Source organism: Cloeon dipterum, chromosome 1 (genome assembly GCF_949628265.1).
Source record: "Cloeon dipterum chromosome 1, ieCloDipt1.1, whole genome shotgun sequence".
Taxonomy (NCBI): domain Eukaryota; kingdom Metazoa; phylum Arthropoda; class Insecta; order Ephemeroptera; family Baetidae; genus Cloeon; species Cloeon dipterum.
In genome coordinates, this window is record NC_088786.1 from 29,506,642 (window position 1) to 29,534,598 (window position 27,957).

A 27,957-nucleotide genomic window follows, 5' to 3' on the forward strand; every position below is an offset into this window, starting at 1 on the left:
CCAGCAGTCAAATTTCCGACCACTTAAATTTTGCAACCTTGCGTCTGTCGCAGCATCACATGCATAAAGTATTATTATGCATATTCTTTTTTGCATTACATACAAAATTCCTGTTTTTACAATTTTTCTTTCGGATTAGGATTAAAATTTGCAGATGCGAAAATAAACCGGTTCGTATTTATATTAATTAACCCGTGAAAATATATTTTTGAATTAAAATTTATAGACAGCTATTTTATTGAGATTTAGAGATTTATCCGTGAAATAGTTATGGAGTCACTCTCCAGGGCCATTCAATCCACGGAATATTAAGGTTCATATGCACGACGCATACTAAAAAGCAATTAATTTGCGAAATAATAGTAAACCGCGGCGGAACAAGCTGCTGCTGCTCCATATATATAGTTATTTATTAAATTAGCCGGCTCGAATTATGTGCTGCGCTGCTGCTAATGACCATATAGCGAAAATGAGCACTCGCGTCACAAACAGGGCTCTATTAGCGGCAGAGTTGCAGCGCAGGTCAAACAGACGCGACGTGCAGTAAATAATGTAGATTTAATTAATTCGTCAATGCATTGCAGGCTGTTTATTATCGCGTTTTCAGCCGGCGACACAAGACAATAAAACAATTCACCGTGCAGGCAGAGGGCCGACGACTAATTCTCGCTGCATACCCCATTTGCACAAATCCACTGGCACTAATAATTAATTCGGGCGCATTCGCCATGAATTATGCACAATCCCAATTGGCGAATCACCTGAATAAAACATAAAAAGCCGCTCTCTTTGCCGCTTTGAATTTTTCAAAAAGCTGCAGCTCGCTTCCGTCCGCTGCTGGCTAATTAAAATGGAACGAATCCCGCACTTCTGCGCATTTTTCCCGCAATATTCTGCACCCAGCAGAGATTTTTCGGTTGTTGAAAGAGCTGACAAGCCACAAATGGCGCGTGCTCAAAAACGCCAATTCGCAGATTTAAATTAGGTTTAATTCACATAAGGGAAGTGTAACACATTTCTTCCTTTGCCACCGAAATAGTGAAAGATACACAAATTGAAAATTAACAATAGTTATTTTGCTCTGGCAAAATAACTTCACTTTTTTAAGAAGTGATTTAAAAAAGATTGGAAAACTCCGCATTAATCAAATCTGACAACTTTACAGATTTTACTTGGCACCATAGATCCAACGTTTTTTATCACGGCCCTCATAGCCACCCTCATAAATCTGAAGCGCTGGAAATTCAATATTGCCTCCTACGGCCGACTCACTCAATGATAATAAAATAAAAAATAACGAGATGCAAATTTGAATACATTGTCGTAATTTTAATAGTCGCAGTCGCTTAATTAAAAAAATTTGAATAATCAGCGGCTTTGCAATGCAAATAGGGACCACGTACGCACCGGGGGAGCGAGATATCCCTTCCTCTTGCTTGCACGCCCCACACTTTTTTCGCTTTTTTCGCAGCCGCCACGACCAGGCCGAGATATTTAAATGGAATCGGCTCTCTGGCTGATATCCCCTCATTTTGTATTCACGGGTGTGGGTGCCAAAAGGACCGAGCAAAAATTGGTGCGGCAACATATGTCTCCAAGGCCCAAGCAAAATAAATGTTTGTGTTATTTGCATTCCCGCCATTCGTCTTTTACAAGAACTTGATGTTGCAATTGACCGTATACAAGGAAAAGATTTTCACTTCTCCCACATATATTTTTAAGCCAAATCAGTCATTTTGTCCTACTGAATCCAAAAAAGGTCCTTTTTCATATTTAATTATATTGCCGGACACTTTCCTTGTACCTTAAAACGTCTTTGATACGCTCACAAGCTATTAATTGTTTCTTTCAGTTTTTCCGCCATAATGATTATATTGTTTAACGCATATTCAAAAAAAAATTTGGGTATTTGGAAAATTGCTAAAGAAAATATTTATTTCTTATAATTAAAGATTGAGTAATCATATCATAGCATATTTCATACCAAGAAATGTTCGTATTCTAAAATAAGTAAACAAAAGTAAGAAGGAAACTAGGAGAAACTCAGTGGACTACTTTTTAGCACCAGGAATCATTGAAAAAGTAACGTGACACCCGAATTTTATCCCTGGCCAGTTCTTCTATTCTTTTATTCGACAGAGATTGAGTTTCAGCACTGAATGCTTTTCAAGAGCGTTCGTTTGCGCAGTAACCGGAGAGGCTACTGCAGTAGGGGCAAGCTGTGCTCATTAAGCGTGACGAAAATACTTTCATAACGGCATTATGTCATAAGAAAAGGCGAGAGGCGTTGAAAAATGCCCATGTGTGTGCAGAGCAGGAGAGAAAGAAGATAAAAAGCCTCACGCGAGATGAGGAGATGCACTTGTCCGACATGCATGAACATGAGGCCGAGATTCATCAAGCAGACAACGTGTGCCTTGGTCCCGTGTGCGCGAGAGCAGGAATAAAATGTGCACTGGCTCGTGCAGAAAGATAGAAAGCTCAAAGGCGTCGAGCGTCATTTGTCTGGTGTGCTGTGCACGTCTTTTGACACGCCGCCTCTTTCTTCTCTGCTTTTCCAACAGCACACCAACCCCATCCATCCATTCCCTCATTCTTCTTGCAGCCAACAATGGTTTCGCGCGGCCGGGACCACCTTCAGATGGGCACTCGCCAGGTTGCAATATCGTCTTTGAGTGCATTGAAACACAAATTGCAGGGAAAGTATTTTTTCTGCGGGAAAATCAGGACTTACAAATTTGGAGCAGTGATAACGTTTTGGCTTGTTGGGACCTTCCTTTATTCGTAGTTGATTTTAATTTTCAAGAAGGAGTCTGTTTTTGCAAATTATACAGAAAAACTATATTGTTGTTCCACCTTTACAATAAATGTAGTTTATGCAAATCATGCACTTCAGGGGGGACAAAAAACTACCTTGGTAGGATTTATTTGTTTATGAAAATGACTGCAAAGTATATTATATGCGTTTTAAATGGAGAGTGTTGTATCCCTTGTGAAGTTATTTCCCCCAAATTCGGCATTAGCTGTTGCATAGATCAACAAGAGGAGTCCAAATCTACAAAGAAAATTGGTTCAAACAAACACTTAATATTTTTGAGAAAATGTCTAAAATTTGGATCTATACTGTACATAAATCAGTCCTCGTTAGACTGCTATAAATTAGAGAGTTTAATTGCTCAAACAATTACTGCGATTTATCTCATACTAATGCCAACCATGCAAAAAATTCAACCGTTGTCCAGAATCAACCCTCTTCAATTTGTTTCTCAGCACATCAGACAAATAAGAAAAGGTTTGACGGAAAGAGAATAATGAAAAACATAGTTGAATATTTGAGGCTCAACTTAAAATAAAATAGTACAAGTCTGTTGGAACTTTGCAGGCCCACGTCTTTTTTCAGAGTTCCAATGCGACAGGCTAGACTCGAGCATGCATGGCCGCTCCAGATTTTTTGTCACGCTGAGCGACATGAATAAATTTACGACGAGATAGGCTCGACGTTTGCTGTGAAACAGAATTGCAAAGGAGGCTGAGCGGCAAAGGAACGACGTCTGGCCTGTGTGTATGTGTGTGTTCGTCGGCCTCCCTTCATTCACCTGTTACAATAAAGGAAGGCGAGCTCAAAGTCTCAAAGCGGTTGCTTTTTTTCTAGCACACGACGGTATTTCATGCATGCAGCAACAGCACGATGGCTGAATTTTAATATTTTAATTATGAGACCGACGCGAATCACATCTGAGTGAGCTGGCTGCTTTGTGTGTGAGAGGTGGCGCGCGTGATTTTCTTTGTGCGCTTGCACAATACGTGGTGTGTACGTCGGTATGCATGCATGCTTGCACTGTCTCGCTTTGTGCTCACTGCCGCTCTAATTTCCCTCTCTTGCACTCAAAGGGCCGCGAAATTTAATAAGGCGGAATGCCGCGTGTCTTCCGCAGTCTTTGACACGCGCTTCCATTTCGCATTTCAACCGTTGGACTCTGGCACTCACCGAGCACCTCATCTGGAATGTTGCAAACCAAGACACGTGCATAATATTGAGTCAAAAGTCCCTTTGTCCCTTTGATTGTTGTTCGATGCTATGTGTTTGCGTATCTAAAACGGAAACACAACACAATTTGTGCTAAGTCCTAAATTGGATTTAGTTCTGTTCCACCTCGGGATAAGCAAATGACAGTAAAGGGAAATTTTGCCTTTGTGAAATTCTTGCCTAAAGCAAAGCGAAATAAATAACAATTACTTTAATAAGTTAAGTTTGATAAAATTTTATTTAATTTTACTCTGAACAAGATAAAATCTTGTCCGTTGTGCTCTTTTGCAGTGCAGAGGGCTGCGTTTAAATTAATTTTATTCTTATTTTTTGAATATGTTGTAAAATAGGATGAAATTACATTTTGTTAAGTAAAATCATTATCCCTTATCATTGGCTTTTCCCAGTTGTACATCTGTTCGTTTTTTTCTTAAAATATGTGAACTTTCCAGTTCGAATAAATACCTCCCATTGCTTTGACACTCCTGAGAGTGCCTTAACAATGCGAGCCAACGGGCTGGTTTGCAAAGCTTGACTTTAAAATCGACCATTATTTATTTGTTATTTCGAATTACATCATTGCTACATTCGTTTCTGTCATCGACTAGATAACTATTGATAAATTAAGCCCCTGTCAAACAATTGGTTATGCAACCTGCACAACGCACGTACCACCCGGGAAGCATAACTCTCACATGTCTAGCCTCGCGCATTAATCCTCGCAATCAGATGTCAAAAGCGCTAACAAAAAGCCAGTTTGTGTGCTCAATTATCTGTAAAAGCGATCGGAAAAGCGTACCAAACAAAGCCGATGAAAAATGCATCAATTTTGCATCACTCACGCCGGCAGCCAGATAATTAGCTCGAATATTATCAGGCGACGGATCTGCGTGTTGAATAGAATGGCCGGTGGGTCTGGCCTGGTAGGACGCCGCATGCAAAATTAATGGACTGTTTGATAAGCTGGATAAGCGGAAAATAACCGGCGGACCCAACAATGGAGTGCGAAATTTACATGAAATCAGGTGTTTGTCCATGCATGCATAAATTGGCTGAATTCCGAGGCGAGCGTGCAAACATTGCACCATTCATCAATGAGTGGCCGGGCCGCCGAGCATAAATGCGACTCTCTGTCTCTGTGCCGCACGATACGCTCTTCCAGCCTGCTTAGCACGTGTACACACGTACATACACTCGCGGCACGTCGTGAATAATATATTCAGCCTGCCGAATTCGTGAATCATGCGTTCGACTCCGCTCTTTTTCATCGTTACTACGTGCAACGTTATTTATAGGATTTGACTTTAGAATTGCGCCGCAGCCTTTTTTACGATCCAGCTGTTTGATTAATGATTCTGAAAATAGATTTTTAATTGTGCTATAGACGTACAAAGCAACAATTGAAGCTTTTACCGGTGGTTGGACGCACAGAAGATGAAAATGGTTATAATTTTTCAGGTGGTTTCACGAGAATGCAAATATGCACCTTCGCATCGTGCATTCCTGGCGCACCTCTGCTGGTCAAAAGAAAGGAGGATTGTAGAAAGGAATTTTGCCGCAAGCATGCGACGAGCATCCAACTTTTGAGCTGCAGGAGCTGCAGCCTGCAACTCTGCTTTGCTGAACAAATGAAAGGAGGCAGCATTTAACTTCGTCAGATTATGAAATAATCTCAACCAAAGAACTTTTGCCGTGATATATATAAAATTGGTAAAAAATAGAATCTTTCATACATTATGATGTGCAAAATCGATTTTTTTTTCTGTTGCTACTACGATGTTCAGACCATTAAATGGTCACAATCCATGAATATTTGGGCATCCTATCACAAATTGAAAATATATTATTTTCAAGAAACCATTTTTAAACAAATTAATAAAAAGTTCGTACAAGGCATGTTTGCAAAAAAAACCGTATCAATTTTTATTTTTCTTTTGTATTTTCTCTTGGGTATGACACCTACCATGCACTCTTTTTATTTTAAAGAAAACTACACCCTTTCCAAGCCCCTTTTCAAAATTACCGCGATTTATGCCTTTTCGAGAGTGAAAAGCGTTGCTCTCGCTGAATATAAACCTCAAAAACAAGTTAAAGATCTCTTGACTCTAGAGTTACATAGTTATGGTTGTGCGGCTGAGAGATCACATATTCATTCAAGTGAAATGTTGTGTGAGTGAACCCCTCTGACCTCTAGCTTTGAAGTGCTGCGATCCAACATCGTATTTTGATAGCAGAGTAAGTAAATCACTTTCCGTTTCAGCAATCTCTACGTCGTCGTAAGATTTAGCTGTCAAAGAACAAACTTTATTCAATTTGAAACCTTAATCGCAAACACATTTTTAACGTCGGTGTCGGAGAGCCATAAAATTCGAACTGAATTTGCATATCTCCGCCGTAAATTGATAGAGTCGACCTATTTCCTTTGCCGTACAGTTGCGGGTCAAACACAAACTGCACACACCAAGCGGAAAAAGCGATTCCGAGTTTTGTGGGGAAAAAATGATGCCGTATTGTTCGCGTGTAATAGGGGGAGGGGTGGGCTTTTGGGCCGCGATGCACGTGAATATTAAGGCCGATCACGCAACGGCTGACTGACTACTCACTCACTCACGAGAGAGAAAGAGCGAGTAAATTTCACAGCTGCTTTTAATGATAGTGCGTGCTGGAACATTAGGCCGGCGATAAATCGTGTGCGGCGCTGGATGGCCAGCAGGCGTGTGCACTTTTTACCCTCGCGCGGCCAGCGTCGCATCAACGCAAAAGGTTGCCTCGGTTAGGCCTGTTATATATTATGGAGCTTTTGGAAAACACTGCTTGAAAAGACTGGATTTTCGAGTGGAAAAAATTCTTTTTTAGAAAATAGTTGTCAGTTTTGTTTACTTGTAGAAATTCGCTTTCCCATGTAATATTTGCTAGTCAGAATTCAAGAGCCTAGGGATGTTCGATTTAATTTCAATTCGTTTTTTTATCCAAAGCAAGTCAGCATACAAATTTTAAAAAGCAAGGAAATCACATCAAGGAGAAATTAAGCAGTGTAGTTTTATCGTACAACCTGCTGAAACTCTCGATTAAAATATATCACTTCACTCAAATCACGCGCTACACAAGAGCCGAAATATAAAACTTACACCAAAAGAATTGAGATTGAAACGCCTGATGACCCTCCTGCTAGCACCAAAAAAAACGATTAAAACGAAAGCCTTCAAAATTTAAATCCCAATCTGTTTAAGTCACGATTTAACGCCAATTATTCTCTCAGACTTGACAGCCAAGCTAATCAATAATGTCTGTTTTCGGCTCTCAAATAAATTGGGATTGACTGGGGATGATTGACTATAAGACGATGAAATTACTAGAACACTACTTATCAGCAGTGATTGAGAGACGAGTTTACTAGTGTCGCGACGCTTTCTGAACCCTGAGTGGCGAGGACAAGCGACAATTTTATCAAGTGTGAGAACGGGTGCGAGCTTTGGCTGGTGAAAATATCAAATCCATTAGTCTCATTGCGTCTGACGTCTGCACGCTCATTCATTTTCGACTTGGTCGCTTTTTCCACCCCGCGGAAATCTGTCTTTGCATAGCTCCGGCAAAATAACATCCCTTTCTCTCTCGCAGGGATAATTTGTCATGATAGGCCGACGAGATAGAAATGCTGTGTGTGTGTCTGTGTTGTGCTGAGCGGGCGAGTTAATAAATTGTTTTGCCCTTTCGCAAAATATTTTCGCTGCTTTGGCGCGGCTTAAAAGCTTGTATTTATCTCTTTCCGTTTGCTACGCGTTGCTGTTTTTATCCGGCAGTCATTTATATTGCTGCTGAGCAGCTACGCTTTTTATGAACCGACCGTCTTAGTTGTCGCTTCATAAACAATGACGCAAACGCAACAGTTAATCACACACTGCATTCCGCAACAAAACTGAGATGATTCCGATACAATCATTGCATATGGTGCTAGATATTTTGCAACAGACTTAATGGGCAAGACAAAACATTAGTTCCGCATCAGCTCTTCTTTTGATGGCATGCATGATTCATATAATTTTTATTGTCTTTTTATGTTGAAGAAAACTGGAATTGTAATACTGATAATTACATCTGTTTTAGGAAAACAAAAATTTAGAGACTTACTTTATAACCGATTTAACAAAATTTTGAGAACACTGCGAAAGGTTTGGTGGTCTCAGTGCCTCTTTCTCTTTAGCCTCACACGACAATGTGACGAGCCGGTTTCTGCTGTTGGTGCGGTGTTTGCGGTGTTGGTGCTGTTCTTTCCATTTCAAAAGCTGAAAATTAAATTCGATTGCTGGGGTTGAGTATTTTGCACAAATGAATACATGGATTAACGCTTTAACCTTTTTATTGCTGCTGTTCTAGTGACAATTTCCATCATCGGGGTCGGACTGCCTAACTAATAACACTGATTATTTTAACAACTTCTTTTTAACATCTTTGTCGATGGGGTCGTTGTGATCAACAGACCCGTAGACAGACAGACCGAGGGCTCGATGTAATGACCTTTGCGGTCCTTCCCTTCCTCGTCTATTCCGAAATATAATATAAATTATAAATAAATAAATTATAAAATGAAATTGGTATGCCGTGTACATAAAATTTGGCAGTTTTTTCACAATTCGTGGTGCAATGCGGAGTTGTATTGCGTATTGATTAATTATGGTAAAATATCCAGGCTGATCAATGCAAAAGAATATCCAAAAAAGCATGGCTCGATAAAATATCCAAAAATATGATTCTTGTCAGTGCTCGGTGTCTGACAAAATTTACCGACAATTTTTTAATAACGATTATTCTATAAAATGAATATCTGTATCTGATGTACTAATCTTGAGGAGTAAAAACCCCCTACCCAAACTCCTTACATGAACATAATGAAACTATCCACGAAATAATTTATTTTTGTAATCAAAATCTCACTTTGGAAACGTCAGTCATGAATAGTAAAAATATTTTGAATTTGCTGTTCAAGAGCGGTGAATAATTGAACATTAATCATATAACTCAATGTCATTATGCAACCCACATACAATCCGTTCTGTGAATTATTCAGTATCAAATTCTATCAGCGCTGCTGCATAATTAACAGCCAGCCTGGTCAAATCGATAAGTCAACTCAAACACGGCTGGAAAATAATAATTCGCGATCAAACTCAGCCTACCTAATGAAGTTAATATTGACAATGACCCTTAAATATGCGACAGCAACTACGCAACGAATGGACCGACCGTCAACGCGTTCGCGGTCGTGTTTTGGCTGTCTGAATGCTCTCACTCGCTGGCGCAGGGCGGAACACACGACCGGGGTTGCAGCGAGAGGGAGTACGAGCTGCGTGTCACAAGCTCAACGGGTTGACTGACGCGTGCTCTCGCTGCAAACGCACTCGTAATCGTCTGTTCACTTAATTCATGCTTCTAACTGCTGTCACACACCCGGCTGAAATCGTTGATATGCCTCCCGGAGGTACTTATGTGTATAATTTCCACTGTTAGTTCAGTTGTAAAAAAATGGAAAAAAATATTTTAAATGAAATTGGGGATAGCTTCTATTGAAACACTAAAGCGACAGGTTAAAAATTAAATATAATATTAAAAAAATCTCAAGCATACTACATTTTTTATAAAAATTCTTCTCTATTATGGTTCTAATAATGTGCATAGGGAATTTTATCAGGTGTATTTATTGAGCAGAACATTACAAATTTGCCAGGATGAAGTGTGGAACAGTTTTCACTCTACTTCCGCATTGACTGTTATTAAACACTGTTTGAACACTGTGGAGCAGTTTGCATCATTCGCTAATTCCAAACATCAAAGGGCCTTTTGAAGCTGTAAATTCCTGTGGATTATTCGATCGCAAAGTATTGTTCTCCGTAATTTTTTTTAAACAAACACAAAATTCCAGGAAACATTCCAGCAGACTGGATTATAAATTATCCCAGGGAGCAATTATACTTGCAACCTCTCGTAACGTGTCGAAATATTGAAAATTTTAATTTTCAAGGGTACTAATTCTTACAGATACTGACGTGTAACAGAACATTTATAGATTCCACAGTGAACAATTGCATTTTTGATAATTCCGTTATTAAAATTTAAAAGATAAAAATATTTTTGTTAATGCATTAAATGGAAATGCCAATAATTAAAATAGTTACCAAATGTAGTACTTTATTTTGTACACTTTTCTTGATAAAAACCGTCCCGGACCGGAAAAGCAAAATCCAGTAATGACTGCGGCGGGCTTTTCAAAGTGGCAGACGGCCAGTTGGCCACGCACCACTGCACCAGCACAGCACCCGCATATGCGGCCAGATTTCCAAACAAATTCGCAAACAAATTTCGCGGTTGGCTTCAATCGCGCGTCGCAAACAAGATAAATTGAAAATTGCGGCAACCTAGAGTGGAGTGATGAAAACAGAGCTAGCCTGCATGCGCTGCTTTCTCACTTAGGGACAGGATTTACAGCTTTAACTTTTAAAACGGTATTTAGTATTATGTTTTACTCAAAACAAGAACTAGTCATGATCACCAAAAATCTATAACACGTTTCCAAGGAGGAACTAAAGCAAAATTTAGATTTAGCACATTTCTATTCAAGTGTCTCATTAAATTTTATTTACGCTTGGTAAATGTTTCATTAAAATCAGCTTAAAATTTCAACGATCCAAATGTTGCAAATTACGGCTTTATCATATTTACTAAATTCTCATTCAAGCAGAAGAGCTTTTAGAATTGAAATAGTGCTTTTCGAGAAATCAATATAGCGTGTGCGCTTTCGGATCTAGTGAGCACTCATAGAGATTTAGTTCAAGCATCATGCTGAAGTCAAATTTAGTTTTCAGGTTATGAGCCCTAGATGAGGCCCTTCAGCTTAAGTACGTGCTAATTGCAGACACTATGAGTGATGCTATTTCTGGCTCATATTTCGGAATTAAAAAAGTTAAAATTAATCCTAACTTCGTACAGGAAAATCGCTCATAGTTTCTTAGCTGTTTGAATATTTTCTGAGATAATTTGCAAGTAATATGTGGCTTTATTTTTATCATTTGGAAAAATTTTCAAATCAACATAATTTTCTAAAATCAAAGAAAGCCTAAAACAAACCTTCAAGGGAAATTTGTAATGTCAAAAATTACCCATCAATTGATACGATAAAAACAATCTAAACTTTTCTCAAGCCGCGAAATTGGGTGTGATTAATTGTTCTCTGTCTGTTGTACACGTTTTGTGTTTAATAAGTGGATGATAAATCAATCTTGAAGATTTAAGAATTTTTCTGTAAATCTCTAATATATTCAACCACTAGTCAGCCCTATTAACCTTTTTGTTCTAAAAACGAATTTCCTTGTTAGAATTTCTTGTAAGTTGAAAAGCATTCAAGGAGTAACATCCAACTTGCTATTCTAGTTTGTTGTTTGAAAATTCGTGCTATATTTAGATCTCTAATGATTCATCAGAAACGAAATTAATGTAATCGACTAGAAATCTCACCTCTCGGCGCTCTCCAGCTTGCGCGTAATTTAATATGGACCTCTCTTGCTCTCTCGCTGCAATTTGCCGCCCTCGCACAAAGGACTCGTCGGCCGCTGTAATAAATACGCGCAGGCAACACACGCCAGCGGGGCGCTTTTTGTCGTCGCGCAAAATAATTTCACAGCACTTTATTCTTCATAAATTGCCACTTTTTTGGCTTTTGATGCGTTAGTTTCAACAGAGTCACGGATGGTTGGACGGTTTTATTCCCGTCCATCGCTCTCGCCGGTTGAATTTAAATGCGTCGTGTCAGCAATGAGGGAGAGTGCGTGTGTGTGGCCGCAGCAGCTTTTTGCACTCGCAAATACCACCGAGCCGCTGTTTTTCCGCTTTGTTTAGCAACGCCGTACGCGTAATGAGGAATCGTTAAAGTGTGTGCAGCGTTATTAAAATGTGCGTAGAGAGAGGAAAGCGGCGTGCAGAAATTTATGCTGCTCTCTGGTCTAATTAAGCATTTCCTTTTTGAGCTGTTTTTGAATCCACCGCAAGCGACAAGGGCAGATTAAACTTCAAAGTCTCTACGCAACCGAAAGAGTGAAACTTTATGTGACTTAAGATATTTTGCTCCACTGCTGAATTATTAAAATCGTTCACTTGAGTTTTATTAATGAGCTTCTCGGTGCACTAGTATTGTTGTGTTTGTAATTGAATTTCACTTTCAAAAATTTTAAATGGCAAAAGGAAAATTATGAAATCGAAAAACAAAGACGAATAATTAAATTTAATAATAAAATTTCCACGTTTAAGTGATCGACGACCACACGCTCGTTTAGATATTAAAACATGCCAGGTTGCATCAAAAACCAAACATAATAACTTAATCCTGATTGAAATTTAAAAAAAAACACGCCCATGAAGTTATAAAACTGCAGGACGAAGGCAATCTGTGGGATTTCCTGAGCCTGCCAGCCGGTCCGAGGGGATGCGACGGTCAGGCTTTCAAGCGTCGCTGGGGCACTTACTTGTGTGCGTCAGTCGTCAAAAGTCAAGTCGTGCATGGTGCATCAGTGGTGTCACTCGCAGTTCGTGGCACTCTGTGGTTTGCGACGACACCAAATCAACAAATTCAAGCGCCAATTGAGCATTTGGACGGGTGCATTTGGGCCAAAACACGCGGCGCGCATTAAGTGGCCGGGCTGAGCGACAAGGCTTTCCCATCTAGATTAGGAGGGCACCGCAATCCCTTCGTGAATCACGACGCCGGAAAATCGGCCGGCGCCAACCTGCATCCCCTTTTCGTGGCCAACCCCTTGAGCCTGAAATGTTCAGCCCAATGCCGCCGAAGCTTCCGGCCTTGAATTAAGTATGGCTGCGCTATCTTCTGCTTCGTTGGGGTTTAATCTGCTTAAAATATGGCGTCTTACTATAAATTATTTTGATTGGGACCATTGCCATACAGATAGTAAAGAAGAACCATGGGCTTTTCGCCATCGAGAGTTAAGTTTTCTCAACTGTTTTTGGTGCGTGCTACAAACTAGATGAATTTGTAATGAAAGCGAATCATTGAATATCAAGTAATTGAAGCCCAAAATCAACTAGTTTTACAAAAATGTCCTCATTTTACCATTTTTTGCATGTGGATTTGTCCCATTAAATTCTAAAGCTAATCGAAGTATATTTTAGGTGATGTAAAATTAAGTTGTATTTATGATCGGTTCCCAATAACTTCGCGAACGAATTAGATAATTTGATTAGGGATTCGTCAAGACAATGATTTTCATAAGAAGCCATTTTAAAGTTAGCAAGCTTTGCTCGAGCAGCTAGAATGAGCTTATAACCTTTACAGACGGCAACCTAACATGCACGCTATGTTTTTCTTTACTCATAAACCGCCGCGAGTGACTTCAAAGTTTGGCATGTAAGGTGTATCGCAAAAAGCGAAGCAAAGCTGACTTTGTGGTCCGTAATTATTCAGATCTGCACTTCATTAAAATGTTTCTAGGGCAGCGGGCGTTGCAGCCCGAGTCCATCGGCGTGATGAGAAAGCAGCCCGGCAATGCTATCGTAATGCTGAGCTTTAAAAGACTAAAATAAAGGAGCAAGCCCCGAGGCGAAGAAAAGTCATCAGTATTCCGGAGCACCGAGGGCAAACGGCAGCGGCGCGCAAGCTCTTTCTGTCTTGTTCGCTCACACCCTTGTGACGAGTCAAAGGGTTTCGACCTGGAAAGCAGCCGCGAGGACGTTTTTAGCACGGGCCGCCGCCCCGCACCTATATGCAACAACGCCAGCCAGCCAGCAAGCTGGTTTGCATGCGACTCGAAAATTAATAATTCACGCCCGACCAGAGCGAACACGAAAATGCTACTGCTCGCGGCTGACGGACGCGGACCAATTTGATAATCACAAAAGGTAATTACATTAGCGCCGACGCCGCAGCAGCTCACTTTTTCTCTAATTTCGCCCGAGGCAGACGAGGGAAGTGAAAAAGAGACGCAGCTAATCAATGACGGGAAAATCTTCTAAAAAATTGCATATTTAGATAATTATTTTCAAATAAATTTACAATAGTACCAAAACAATGGTGCACTGCACACAATTTATGTTCAGATACGTAATTCATAATTTTAGATTTAAGAATATTGCGATAGTGAAATTTTAGGCGAGACAAAGACTGATAATGTTGTCGGTCTGCTTCGCATATATGGGAAAGATCTGGAAATTCGCCTTTAGGAAGTGGATCAGCTGATATTAATATCAAATATTCCAGGTTTTGACTAATTTTTGCTATTTCATTCATTCTCAATTTTTTAAATCAATTTCTAGTTGATTCCTGCCCGGAATAAATAATCAATGAAGGAAGCTTGTCTCGAAAAACGTTAGTTTTAGATATTAAAATATCGGAATATTATGAAATTGGGTCACTCGACTGAACAGGCAGGGCGTATGATAAAAAGCCATCTCTATTTCATGCTATTCAGTCACTTCGTTTTAATTAGGATACATTCCCGTGCGCAATATCTGTCCCTTTAGCACATCCCCAGTAAATTTGCATAGAATAATGACGCTTATTAGCGGCCAGGCGCGTTTCGCTTCGATAAATTATTGCTGGCAAACATGCATCAGTAGAGTCGGACGAATGGATAATTGTTTTTGCGGAATCGAGCTGCACGTGTCTCGTTTTTGTGTCGAATGCGGACTTTTATCGAGGCCGTGCCAGCTGCAATTAGGTGTGGACCGCGGAGCAGCTCATTAGGCTGATTGCAATTAGCGCTCTCTGGCAAAACACTTAATGATCTGATGGATATTGTTTCTTGGACGAGTTTCTTGCCATTTGCTGATGATCGCCGCTGCACGATTACTTTGTCTATGTATGTGCGGGAAAGAGCTTCACGTGCGAGAGCCGCGAGCTGCGCAAATTAAGCGCGAGTGTGACTGGAATAGCGCTTTGTGAAACTCGCATTTTCTTTCCATTATTCTGCGCAATTTCCCGGATACTGAACTCTAGCAGGGTTCATTGCGTTTTATTGTGCTACGTTTTATTTCGCAGAGTCAGGAGATTTTTCTTTGGGAAATTTATTCGTAGGAAACACTACTTGGCAACGAGAGTGTCTAGCAATGATTCTAAGGGTTGGTAATTTAACAAGATTAACTGTGCTTTCTTGTGCGTCTGATTTACTTTTAGACGCCAAATGAGCATGAATCATTAAATATGAAGACTTTTGAGCTACAATTTAAACCGTCTTTGAAGCTGAAACTCGTTTAAAGCTGTCATAAACAGTCTAAATCCCTTGGGGAAGCTGGGTAAACTCCTAAAACGCAATAAAGGTCTTGTCGTTGCATTGTCATGTTATTTCTCGTTTATTGATTGAATCTCTCTTCGAATATGTTGGTTTTGTATACGGAAGTCTGGAAGTTAAACTTTGTGCTGTAAAGACGATTTCAAAGGGATATGTAGTCAAATGTTTATTTTATGTCATCCTATTGGGCTACGTAGTCAGTCGTTTGACCTAAATTTTCTAACCAAGAAAAATTCCCAATAATGATTCATTTTTTATTATTAAAGCGCTCATAATGAACAACGTCTTAACACTGTCGCCTTTTTGTCGAAAAAAAAAACTGTCTGAAATTTCCAAACCTATACAGCGATTCTTTGAGTTTTCATCAAACCGGAAAAGTTGTATCACGAAAATAGGTTGCGCTTACCTCACACAAATTATGTAGAGGCACGGAGCAATAAAACTCACTTTTCCCATTATTCGAACGGATCAACAGCGACTTGATCCTGGAGATTTAAATAATAATTTGAAAGTAAAAGAAGTCAGCCGCAGGTAAATCCACTTAAAGCGCAATGTAGTCTGCACAGACGTTCCCCAGCGCGCTCACAAATTCAAGCAGAAACGAACGCGCAGACAGACAAGCTGGGAGCGCAATTCCGCTTTGGCTTTTCTCTCTTTGCCGTGACAGAGCTCATAACTTTGGGAGTATCACGAAAAGTTGGCGAATCGGTGCGACAAAAGCCGCGTGTGCGATGGATTTATGCCGGTGCGCGAATTTGCATAAATCGAATTTCTCGCGCTCGTCGACTCTGTTAGTGCGCTCCACATCTCCAGACACCACAAAACACAATTACGCCGGGCACGCTCACCGTCTCCTTTTAAATACATCGGGGAGGAATATTTTAGCATTACGTTGCGGGCAACATTTTTATTTCCCCGAATAAATCTTGCCCGGTGACGTTTTCACGCACCAAAAATAAAACGAGAGTAACGCGAGCACCACCTCAAGCACGCATTTACCGCTTCTGCGGTTCATATCGCCTGACCCCGCTGGGGTAGTGCACGACTGTGACCCTTTTAGTGCTCTTTTCGTGTGCTAGCTGACAATTGCATTAAGTATGAATTATTTTGCGATATTTTCTTGACTGAAATTACAGAAATTCTAGCCAAGATTGCTCGTTGAAACCCATCCATTTTACAAGCTTCACATAGTTTATAATGTGAAATAAAAATTTTGTGTTGCAATCAATAAAACTTTTAATCTTTTCTGAATTAAAATGGTATAGTAAATTAGTTTAATGAGAAATACGATGAATAATTTAAGCGCTCCAAGTTTTAGTTCAGATTTTATCTATACAAATAAAGCTAAATAGAGTTGTAGAATTTTCATTGGCATTAATTTACATGTTTGGACAGATATTTATGCATGGTCACAGTTGAGACAGATTTTTTTTATCTTAATTGTGTAGAGATAATCAGGATGTCCAAATTAAAGCTCGTATACTTACTGTATAATCACACGTTAATTAATTTTCAAGTTTGATAGGTCATTTGGGCTCGATCCTTTCAATGGCTGAAAGTTATAGAAGTCTCAAATTCTATATGCAGTTTCGAACAGACTTTTGAAACGATTTTTGATACATATTTTTCAACGAGCTTTTGAAATGATGTTCCAAAAATGGATTTTGACTTTTCTACCAGCCAGTTTTGGAAGGTACATGGAGGTGTGTTTAATAAATTTGCTCAAAATCAGGGCAAGAAACTGTTAACGTATTCTGTACTTATTTTCCAAGGGATGAGAAGTCAGAATGACCTAAATTATAGTCAATAGAAGTGAAAATTAAGTTTTTGTTTGTTTTTAAATTATTTTGTTATAAAATACAATTGATATTCTAACGATACTTAAAAGTATTTAACAGTCAGAAATTTTAGCTACACGTAATTTTTATGGTCAATTTCATAGCCCAAGATAAATTAAAAACTTCATGTTTACTTTTCAGTATTGACAAAGTAAAATTCAATTAACTTGTTCCCAAAGCTCATATAGTTTTCAAAAACCTAAACTTGACAGAACCTTCTTTTCTTGCATGGAATATAAAATCAGTAGAGAGTCTCACGTGGAAATCCAATTCCTTTCTTTAGAATGCAAACAGAGTTCTCCAACCGATTCTAATAAATTCTCCACGGGCGCGCAGTTTGGTGCAAAGAAATTGATTTCCATCATATCTGTCGTCTCACAAGCACACGCTATCTCGCGTCAGAATTCAATTTCCCTCCCGTCAGCAGCTGCTTAATTCGAGTATAGAGAGCAATATGTTTGGAATAGTCGAACAATTTATGCAATAAAAGCCTTGCCGATTGGATGGGAAGAATTTTTGTTTCACTGCCCGCGGCAACATCTGTGTGATGTGGCGAATATAAATTTTTCGCAAGTCGCTCATCCCAACAGCACGCGTATCCAGGAGGCGAGTCAGGTTTGAAGTTAATGTCTCTTCTTCGTCGTCGACTTTTATTCCGCAGTGTTTCTCATCTTTATGATGCTCACCTGAGAGTGTGTGAGCACACGTGGCGCACATATAAACCGGCTATTTGGCGGGCCGAATAAATGGCCAGGATGACTCTCGCACGTCCACCAAAGACTCTGCGCATTAGAAAGAAAGCTTTTACTTTTATTAACATTCGGCTGCCTTCCAAGTTTACTTTCGCTGATCCAGCCCGGCCATCAAGCGCCTGGCAATTAAGGATATTAAATACGCGCACTGAGACCCAAAATGTCGACTTTTCCACGGATTTGCCGCCATGGGACTTGATTCACGCCGCCTCGATTGGCTGAAAATTTCTTGAATTGGATGAATCGAAGATAAGTTGGCAGTTAGGAGGGTTGATCGTTAAATTTGGATTTAGAGGCGGCAGGAAGTTCTTCAAGAAGCTGCTTGAGAATTTCCAAGCCCAATTAATTGAAAAGCGTCAGGGCGTTCCATCCAATCAAAAATAAAAGTTAAATTAAAATGAATATTTTGAGCAATGTTCTTTCTGTTAAGATACTGTGATAAGGGAGTGAAATGTGAAACTTTTGTTCATTATTTTTGTGCGTTAGATCTACAAATCTTCTGACATTGAATCCGTTTGCTCTATCACTGCAGCTAGTAGCTGAATTTGCTTTTTTATTGAGTTCATAGCACTTTTTAATCGCTATATTATATCCCCTATTCCTTAATTTTATTCTGAGATTAGATAAAAACAAAAAAGGTCTATCAAAGTGGACCTAGCCTATTGATTTTAAAAATGGCCAAAAACACCTGTGATTATCATGGTTACGATTTTAGACGTGGACTGGACGCCCTAACCATTGCTTTCTCAGTCAGCAGCAAAAAAATTAAAGCTTGGGCTCTACTATCAGAGTTGGCCCTGATATATATTTATTTAGGACATCAAATCAGACACTGAAAGGCCTCTCCTAGACCCGGGGTTAAAGATCCATAACCCCCTCCCCCCCATGGCGGTGGCTCGCAGGAATTCCCAAGCAATCCTATCCTGAAAATCCTGGTGCAAAATCATTTCATTTGCGTGTATCCTCTCAAATCATTAACCCCGCAAAGTGGGCTTGGTTTTGGTACAGTGATTCACGCATTACATTTTATTTGCGAGTCAGCCACTATTTTTGAAAATTACAGCAGTGGCACGGATGTGCTGCAAGCGAGATGCTCCTTCTCCCAGGAGAAAAAGGTAGACACGCAGTCAGGAACAGTTTGTGGTTTGCAGACACACTTTTGTACACACATTTGACCCACGACCGCAATTTGAATAAGCAAACCCAAGGGTGGCAGGGAAAGGCGAGCGGTGGATAAATTTTTGATCAAACCTCGGCAAAAATGAAATGGGCGGCAGGTGAAAAGTGTAGAGAGAGAGAGAGAAAGGATGCGAGCAACCCAGGCACGCACGCACGCGATTCTCCCTGCTCTTTGTATTCGGCGGTGAGGCTCCCTTTTAAAACCATAAATTTTAGAGCAGCCCGCCTCTTTATTTGCATTTACCTCCCGGGACACGGTGGCCCTCGCGCCGGGCTTTGCGATTCTCTTCAGGGATGTGAAAAACACGGCTCTCTAGCTCAACTCTCAACGTAAAGGGCAAAGTAATTTCTAAATTTCCAAATTGCGGCGGAAAGGATTTTTTTATATTTTTCCAGGGGTAAAACATCTAGAATGCAACAGATCGCAGTTACTGCATCAGAGCTGCTGGATTAAATAAATCCTACTTAACGGGAAATACTTAATGGTTGCTTGTTTTCTGAGATGAATTTCATGCTCTTAAGTTCTAGATTTTTATTAGAAATTTAGTGTGAGCAGTTACACCCAAACAAATATTTTTAGGGGGCTCATTTAATAATGTGAATAGTAATTTCTAATTCTGTACGATTGCACAAAATGCCGTGCTATTTTATAAAATCCTTCAATTCTACATTTTGATATATTCACAAATCATCAAATGCGGGAGGCTGAGAATCTGAGAGCGATTGGCAGCGGATATTACGTACCGAATATTTTATGATAAAAAAGAAAGTGGCTCTAGACGATCCGAGAATATTCGCACAAACCCAAAGCACCAATTCCACCAGAGGAAAATGGCAAAGTTTCCCTTGAGGAAGGGGATCGAAGCCAACTACAACATCTCAGGAGGAGCCAAATGAAATCAGTTCATTGAATCCACACGGGGAGAGACCATTACCATGTTATGTCTCACTCAGTTTCGGGGGTTAACTGTTTCGCACAACCCCGGCGCTCGCACTTTGCTAGGAGAGAAAATAAAGAGGAAAGTCGCGGCGGCGCGCGCTTCTGTTTGCGAGCCAAATTGAATTTCGTCATCCGCACGAGGTCTCTCTCTCTCTCTCTCTCTCTCTCTCCCTCTCGCGTCTGTTTGTTGTACATCGTTTGTTGGCACACTCGCTCGCTTTCGCGAGCATTTGTTGCTTTTTCACATGTGTCGTCGTGTCTCTCTTTCTCTTCTGCTCTGCCGCAAATGCCATTCCACCCTGCCAGCTCCTCCACCACCCACCGCCGTCTCAACTGGCTGTTTTACGACGGTGCACGCACACACCCAGTGCTCCTTATCAGCCGGCTCTCTTCTCATTCCCGCTGCTGTTTTCAACTCTTTTTGTGTCCAAAGTACAATAGTTTCACTCTCAGCGGCCGCACACCGTGTTACGAACTTGCGAGAGTGGTGGGTGAAATAACCGCTGTTGTGAAAAAATACAATCTCACGGCTGTTCAAAAATGAAAAAAGGGGCAAAAAAGCAGTCGAGGAGGCTGTACGCAAAACAAAATTGAATATGAGAACTTTCCCTATGTTTTTTCTTTAATTTTTTCTCACACAGGTGTAAAAATGCAACCTTGTTTAAGTCTGTATTATCAGTTAATTAAAACTGATTCAACCGGGTGCAAAAAGCTACGATCAACACGCATGGATAATTAATAAACTGAACTCATTCAGAGCCAAAATATCCGTGGTCCCATTTGACCTTAACGTCCATATTCGATGACAGAAAGGTCGCGCATGCCAATGAATCACTGCGAACTTCAAATAAAATACCATGACGCTATCAAAAATCGCAAAAATTCAGGCAGAAAATTTCGTCAAAGAGACGCTCGCAATGGGACCTTTAGAGATCACACGCGCTGGTGAATAAATCAGTTTGACGATTTTTTTTAATTTTCGGCTTGTGCCAGCTGACGGCGCCGAGAGTACAGTATTTATATATGCGGCCTTTTGTTTTTTAATTAGACCCGACCTCCCACTGACTGACTGCACGCAGGGCGGCCACCGTCGGCAGCCGGCCCAGCACACAGACTCGCTCGTCAGTTTTTTATTTTTTTTTGTTTCGCTTGTGAAATGGAAAGGCACGTGGAGAACCATTGTCAAAAGCACTTTAATTGCAGACCGGTGTAATAAACACTCGCTCAGATTAAATGCGACTGCTTTCCAACAAGTTGCACGCAAAGCGGGCCCCCACGAGAAAGTCGGGAGGCCGAGGTGACATTTACAAACAGAAAGCGCGCGCTCGCGTCACACAAGTGCCCTCTTGGTGTGTTTTTAATTGACAGTTAAGTCGGCGTGTTTGCTACGACCCCCTAATTAAATGAGTATCACGAGAATACTTTGAATTTCTGGGGAAACGCGAAGGAAACTTCTTGCTGACATCATTGCCGAGTTAATGTGGCCATTAAGAAATTCAAAGTACTGCTCCTAAATCTTTTAATGAATAATTTTTATTTAATCCACGAGACAAAAAATATCTTTCAAATGAAACGTTTAGGTTAAATTATCAATATGATACTATTAGACGTGTTTTCGACACACATTAAGATATTTATTTATTCCAAAAAGAGATATAAACATGGCGCTTTATTCTGATAGTAATTTTACCTTTCTCATCTTAACAGATATTTTAGTTTCATAATTACACTTTTGGCTTATTCATATCTATTATGAATTCAGTTGCAAGCCATTTCAGTGGCAATGAAACTGCAGTACACTTGAAACAGTTTTCTACTAGAGGAGTGAAAATAATTTTTTCCCGTTAGATCTCCTGATAAACAAATATAATGTTAATTTAGTATTCAATTTGGTTAAAAGTGGGTTTACATGCGGTGTTTCTAACTTTTTTGTCAATCTTTAAGAAAGTTTTTAACAAAAGCTATTTACCCTAGCGATTAACTATTAATTATTTGACACTTTTTAAATAGTTAGTTAGAAGCTTTTCCCTTGTGAACATTGCATAATTTCAAAACAAAATTATACCAAGGATCAGCTGGGCAAATTTACGGCACACATTCCCACATCCAAAAGAAATCAACAAAACAAATAAGATGCAAATTTAATTTGAATTTTTTAATTCCGATATTTCTTTCCTTGACCAAAAAAAGTGAATAATATATTTTAGCAATGATTATAGTAAACAAAATAGTTTAGTGTCGTTCTCTAACTGTTTGTTGCGATTTGTTTTAGGTGGCTAGACCAGCATGAAGGGCCGTTTTGGGCCCTTAACAGTGGTGCTGGTCCTGTGCAGCTGGGTGGTGACGCGTGCGGGCGACGACAGGGTGCACGACAGGCTGGCTGTTGTGCGCAGACTGCTGGAAGAGGTGCCCTTAATTGACGGGTGAGTCCCTCTCGGTATAATGAATTAATAAATCGACTCGCATCCCTTATTCCTGCCTCTCCGTCATTCGATTATCCGTCAAGGGGCCGCATCGGCCGGAAAAGTGGCGTCTGCGTCGCACTCTGGATCCAATTTCAATTAATCCAAATTGTTTTCCGAAGAGAACATGCTGCCAGGGTGGAAGCGTTGGCTAATCAGTTTAAAACTCGACACCGAAGTCTTCCCCGCCCTATCAGCGGCTATTTTCAAGAACTTTTGTTTGCGATTTGTTCGTCAAATGAGATGGAAAGCTTTCTTGGGATGCTCTCTACTCTAATTGGCATTGAATACACGATCTTTTTTGGAGTTCAGATCAAATTTCTTACGTAGCATCAATATTACATTAAAAATAATGAGCTCTTTTCATCGTGCATTGAAAAGTTCCTATTTGTTAATCCAAAAACAGACAATTTATTAGGGATTATGCCAATATTATATGATTTCCATTGATGGAATCATTTTTTCCCATTGCAAATTTCCTTATTGAAGGCTCCATTTCAGAACGCTTCAACTTCAACGCTGAAAGTCACCTCTTCTAAAGCCTCTCCACCCTGGAGATGAACAAATCCTGCAAAGCGTCACTCCTCACGAAATCCGCGCAGTCGACAAGCAGTCGCCGTGTGTATGCGCTCTCAGGCAGTCTTTGATGCGATTTGCCAATTTCAATCGGGACGATGTGGCAAAAATGAGCAAATAGAAATGTTGAGATGGAAAAGAAATCAGTCGCAGGCGCTCTCAGTGCGGATGAGACGGCAATCCAGCTTTTCTCACTTTTTCCAATCGTGCCTTTGTTACACAGTCGTCGGCAAGCACGAGGCCAAAACCTAATATGAAATCAATATGCGGCATATCAAAATTTCGCTCCTCTCTTTTCTCCAACGCGTCGTTCCCTCTCTCCCTACATCAAATATTCGCCGAAAACATTATTCAAGCCAATCTGACAAACGCAGCAGCCCTTCTATTAATACAAATTCCAGTGACAGCCCCACACTATTGGAATCGCGTTATTTACGATTCGTGAATTGATTTCTAACCACCCTCCTTGTTCGCCAGGGATATGTGCTGGAAAATTATTTAACGCTTTCCATGCGTAGCATTTAAACCCGTATTCAGTTGGAATAATATTATTATATTATATTTGGTCGTAGTTTGTGATTCTGAAGCTGTCAACCCAACGCTTGGTTTTCCTCCTTGTGTACTGCAACGAATCAAATAACGCGATGAAGCTAATTTCCAAATCTTTTAAACTGTGTGACAGCTAATGCGGAAAAAATATGATCGCCTGAGACAGAATCGAATAAATCAAAGTTCGTGTGCAAAAGTTTACTCTATTTTAACTCGAAAATTTGACCGAAGATGGTCTTTAAAATGGTTGCTAAAATATATCCTTTCCTAATTTCCAACCTAAAAATATTTGAAGAGAAACAAATTGCATATTTATCTGGTGTGCGTAGCATAAAAAATCATGAGTTTCGCCATCAATTACCAAAAGAGAAAAGTTAAGATAAAACTATGCTAAAAAATGTTCCAATTATCACCAAATCCAATATTGTCGTTCTTAATTAGAAGCAAAGCAAGAAATGCTATTATGTATAATATCTGCTGTGTCGTTTCCCGCTGGGTTGGCAAACACCTTATTTCGCAGCAAAGTAGATGTCAATCTGCAAGTGACACAAACAGCCACCGATCCATAAAGGCAATTTATGGTTGCGCGTTATCTTTTGCAACGTGGGCCGTAAAAGATGTTACGACGTCGCGAATTAATTTCGAAGCCGCTGCCTGTGCGCTTCCTCATCGCAATAAATCAATACCTCGCCTGTCTCTGCGTGTTTGTGAATGCGTTTTTAATCTCGCTGGCCTTAATAAATATTATTTGTCTCGCCAACCATAAATTGTGCGCCGAGCAAAAACGTTTTTTCGACTTTTTATTCCTACAGTCGTACCCGGTGGCGGTTGATTTTCAACACACTTTCTCTGCACTCGAAAGTTGTTTATGGAAGCTGACGAAAAAACACAGGGCGAAAAGAAAGGCAACGTTTACTTTCTGCTGCGTGCACGGGGGCGTTCAAACACGCGCCATCTATATACAGAGTTGTTTTTCTTTACCTTCCTCTCAAACACATTTGCTCACTTTTCGCAGGCACAATGACCTTCCGTGGAACATACGCAAGTACGTGCGCAACCAGCTACAAGATTTTCACTTCTCAGAAGACCTCCGACAGACTGAGCCGTGGGCCCGCAGTGTTTGGTCCCACACGGACCTCTTTAGACTTCAGCAAGGCATGGTCGGCGCACAGGTACATGTTCATTTGTTAAGTGTCCACGTTTCCTGTTTCCTTTCATTCCAGCGTTGATTTCACGAGAGTTATTCTCTCTTGCTTGAAAATAAAAAAATGCTAAATTTAAAAAAAAAACTCTACTTCTCATGATGTGTACCAGGAAATGCGGTATTTTTCCACGACAATTTATTCTTAATTAAACTTACAATCCTATCAGTTATCAAATGCCTAGCATAACGTCTTACAAAATTATGTGTTTTTTTATCGGTGAGTCATATTATGTTGTTGAGTGATAACAACAACTCGCCGTCAAGGTTGATTGAATTTTCCAAGAAATTCATTGCATTGGCCGCGAGAGCGCGTTTCGTGAGTAAACTTTCGCTCATTTTCCGAACTTTGCGGCGAACTCTGTCCAAATTTAATCACCGATGCCGCCACCCTGGCTGTCACGCAAAAGTTCGCCTTTTAATTGCTACAGAGAAGCAAACTTTATCAAGATTCAATCGCACACGGCGCAAACTTTTGCGATCGGGCCAACCAAGCAAGTCGTTGCTTTTCCATCGATTTAGCGAGTCGGCACTCGCCAAATTGACTCCAATTTGTGTCACGATTTTGTCGTTTTAATCGTAAGCAGCTGGCAAAACAAGCTCTTCACCTGCGGCGTAACGCTCAACTTTTTGCCAACCAACCAGCTCGCTTGCCATTTTCAAGGAAAAGTTCACCGCAGCCTGCTATGCGGAGAAATTAATTTTCCTCCGTTATTATCACCAGCTTTGTGCCGGAATTATGTTAACGTGAACACGACGCTAACAACAACACTTGCTCTCCAGGCGAAATTAAAGGTGGCACTTTTGGGTGAAAAATTTACGGCCTCCGGCGAGAGCAAGTTTTTGCCCAGCTTGTATGAGCCCCTGCCATTATACCGTGTGCGTCTGGTGTGTTTCAGTTTTGGTCAGCGTATGCGCCGTGCAGCTCGCAGTACCTGGACTCTGTTCAGCTAACCCTGGAGCAAATTGATGTGATCAGGAGACTGATAGCACAATACCCGCAGCACATGCAGTTTGTCACCACGGCCGACGGTAACAATCAAGCTAGGGCGCTCGCACAAACGCACACTGGGAACTCTGCTAGGGCAAGGGGGACGCTTAAAAGCGAGTCGTGAATTAGAGGTTGCCTCTACAGAATCGCCTTTTTGCTGACATTTCGAAATGACTTTTAAAGCTGTGCTAGTGTGGTTGGTTTTTGTTATTCCAGATTTGTGAACTTTTGAACACAAAAATTTAGTTTTTGGATTAACAATGATGTGCAATTTAGATCAATTACAACGTTTTTGTGGTTACATATTTTAGTCGTTCCTAACAATCCAATTTAAGGGTATTATGGTCGAACAAATTTTTATTCGGCTAAAATATCTAACAATATTGGTTTTTTCGGAACTGGCTGCCGCGTAGACAAAGAAGGGCTGGAGACCAAGAGAGAGGGCAGTAAATTTTGACGTCATTAAGAATGGTCCCCTTTAGTGCATGTTTTTCGCAATTTTTATTCAAATTAAATCGTTAATTTTAACTGTTAGGGAGTCATTCTGTTTATCTTGTATAAATTAATATGTCGATTTAAAGATAAATCCTCAATTTCTTTTTCGAATCCATTTTGTGACTTCGAATAATGCGGAAAACTTCCTAAGAAACAGCTTAATTTCGAGCATCGTTTTTGTCGCGAGCGTGCGTTGTGAGTGCCAATGCTGACCTCCTGGCACACGCGCTCGCCTAAAATGCGGCTAGGGGACACGATAATCTTTGGAATCTTTGTCGCGTCCCCTGCACGCGCGACGCCGCTAATCTTGTCGGCTTTTGCAGAGGTCGTGGAGGCGCACCGTGCCCGCAAACTGGCCAGCCTGATCGGGGTGGAGGGCGGGCACGCCATCGGCACGAGTCTTGCTGTGCTGCGGGTCCTCTACCGGCTAGGGGCTAGATACCTCACACTCACGCATACCTGTAGCACCCCTTGGTGAGAACACGACATAAGAGCTAATTGACCTTTTCTCTCTCGTCCATTGTCGCTAGCCTTTCGATGCAACCGCAAACTCTTTGTGTTTGCGCCGCCAAGCACTCCATCAGGTGTAATTTGAAAGTTACGAGCATGGAATGTGCCACTGCCTGGCTTGATAATATGCTTTGTTGTACATCCGCGATTATCATCTTTACGACGACTTTACGATCTCAGATACAATAAAGCTAACTCTTTATTCTCCCTGTTAGGGCAGACTGCTCCAATGTGGATGCACCGGGACAGATTCCAGACCACGGCGGCCTTACTGATTTCGGCAAGGTGTGTTGAAATTTTTTACCAATTAAGTATGAATGTAATTAATTGGTGGGATTGACGGGGAGTTGCGTTGATTCATACTAACCAGATTTGCTGAAATTTAGATCGAGATGAGAATAATTTATTTTTATAATTGAATAGGATTATTTAAAAAATTATTTGATTGGGAACACGTTTTAATTTTACAATGAATATCTATCCTTTTGTGTGTATGCAACTGTTGCAATAGAGATGTCACGCAGGTTGCAAACAGTACATAATATTTTCATATTTTTGTTTTCCTTTTGTTTCCTGTTCATAATCAGATTGTTGGTTGTTGAATTGTTTTGCATGGCTGACAGAACTATCAGAGATACAGTTTCTGCTATAACCTTGCTCCATAAATTGAGATCTTATTTGTCCCCACTTCAAAAATGTGCGTGTGTAATAATAGATGTTTATTCTTACAAGCAGCCGAATACATATCATAGCTTGCAGACATAGCGTATATAAATAACTCGAGAAAAAAACACATTCTCCGCCAGAAGTTCAATAACTAGAATTTTGAGCTCAATGCGAAGCTGCTTTTATCCATGATTATAGCTGTTACGTAATTTTTCTCCGAAGCCACGAAAAACAAAGCAAATGCTTATTGGTGTGTTAGAGAACTAAAAATTAGGCTCCGAGTGGAACATAGCATAGTTTACCTATCTTTTCGCTACTAGCTGAATTTTTATTAGAACCTGCAATTGAAAAGACTTCTCTTGAGGAAAAGTAGCAATGCATGATCGGTCCCAATTGAGCAATTCCATTTTACTACATCGCAGGTCGCTACACAGAATTGAGACATCAGATCTTTATTACCCATCATAAAACTTATATTGGCCCTTT

General features: G+C 40.3%; 1 protein-coding gene across 4 annotated transcripts in view; it reads left to right on the forward strand.

The window, feature by feature from the left end:
• The window catches only part of LOC135947955 (dipeptidase 1-like), an 84,043-nt gene that overhangs the window by 48,824 nt on the left and 7,262 nt on the right, over positions 1-27,957 (forward strand). For 3 of the 4 annotated variants that reach the window (XM_065496968.1, XM_065496966.1, XM_065496969.1), the window contains 5 exons: positions 22,294-22,444; positions 24,624-24,780; positions 25,709-25,841; positions 26,619-26,769; positions 27,021-27,090. In XM_065496968.1, coding sequence (XP_065353040.1) covers positions 22,308-22,444; positions 24,624-24,780; positions 25,709-25,841; positions 26,619-26,769; positions 27,021-27,090 — 648 coding nt within the window. In that variant the 5' untranslated portion in view covers positions 22,294-22,307. Of the gene's footprint in view, positions 1-6,152; positions 6,263-22,293; positions 22,445-24,623; positions 24,781-25,708; positions 25,842-26,618; positions 26,770-27,020; positions 27,091-27,957 lie in introns of those variants that run through there. The other variant, XM_065496967.1, reaches the window with a different exon arrangement.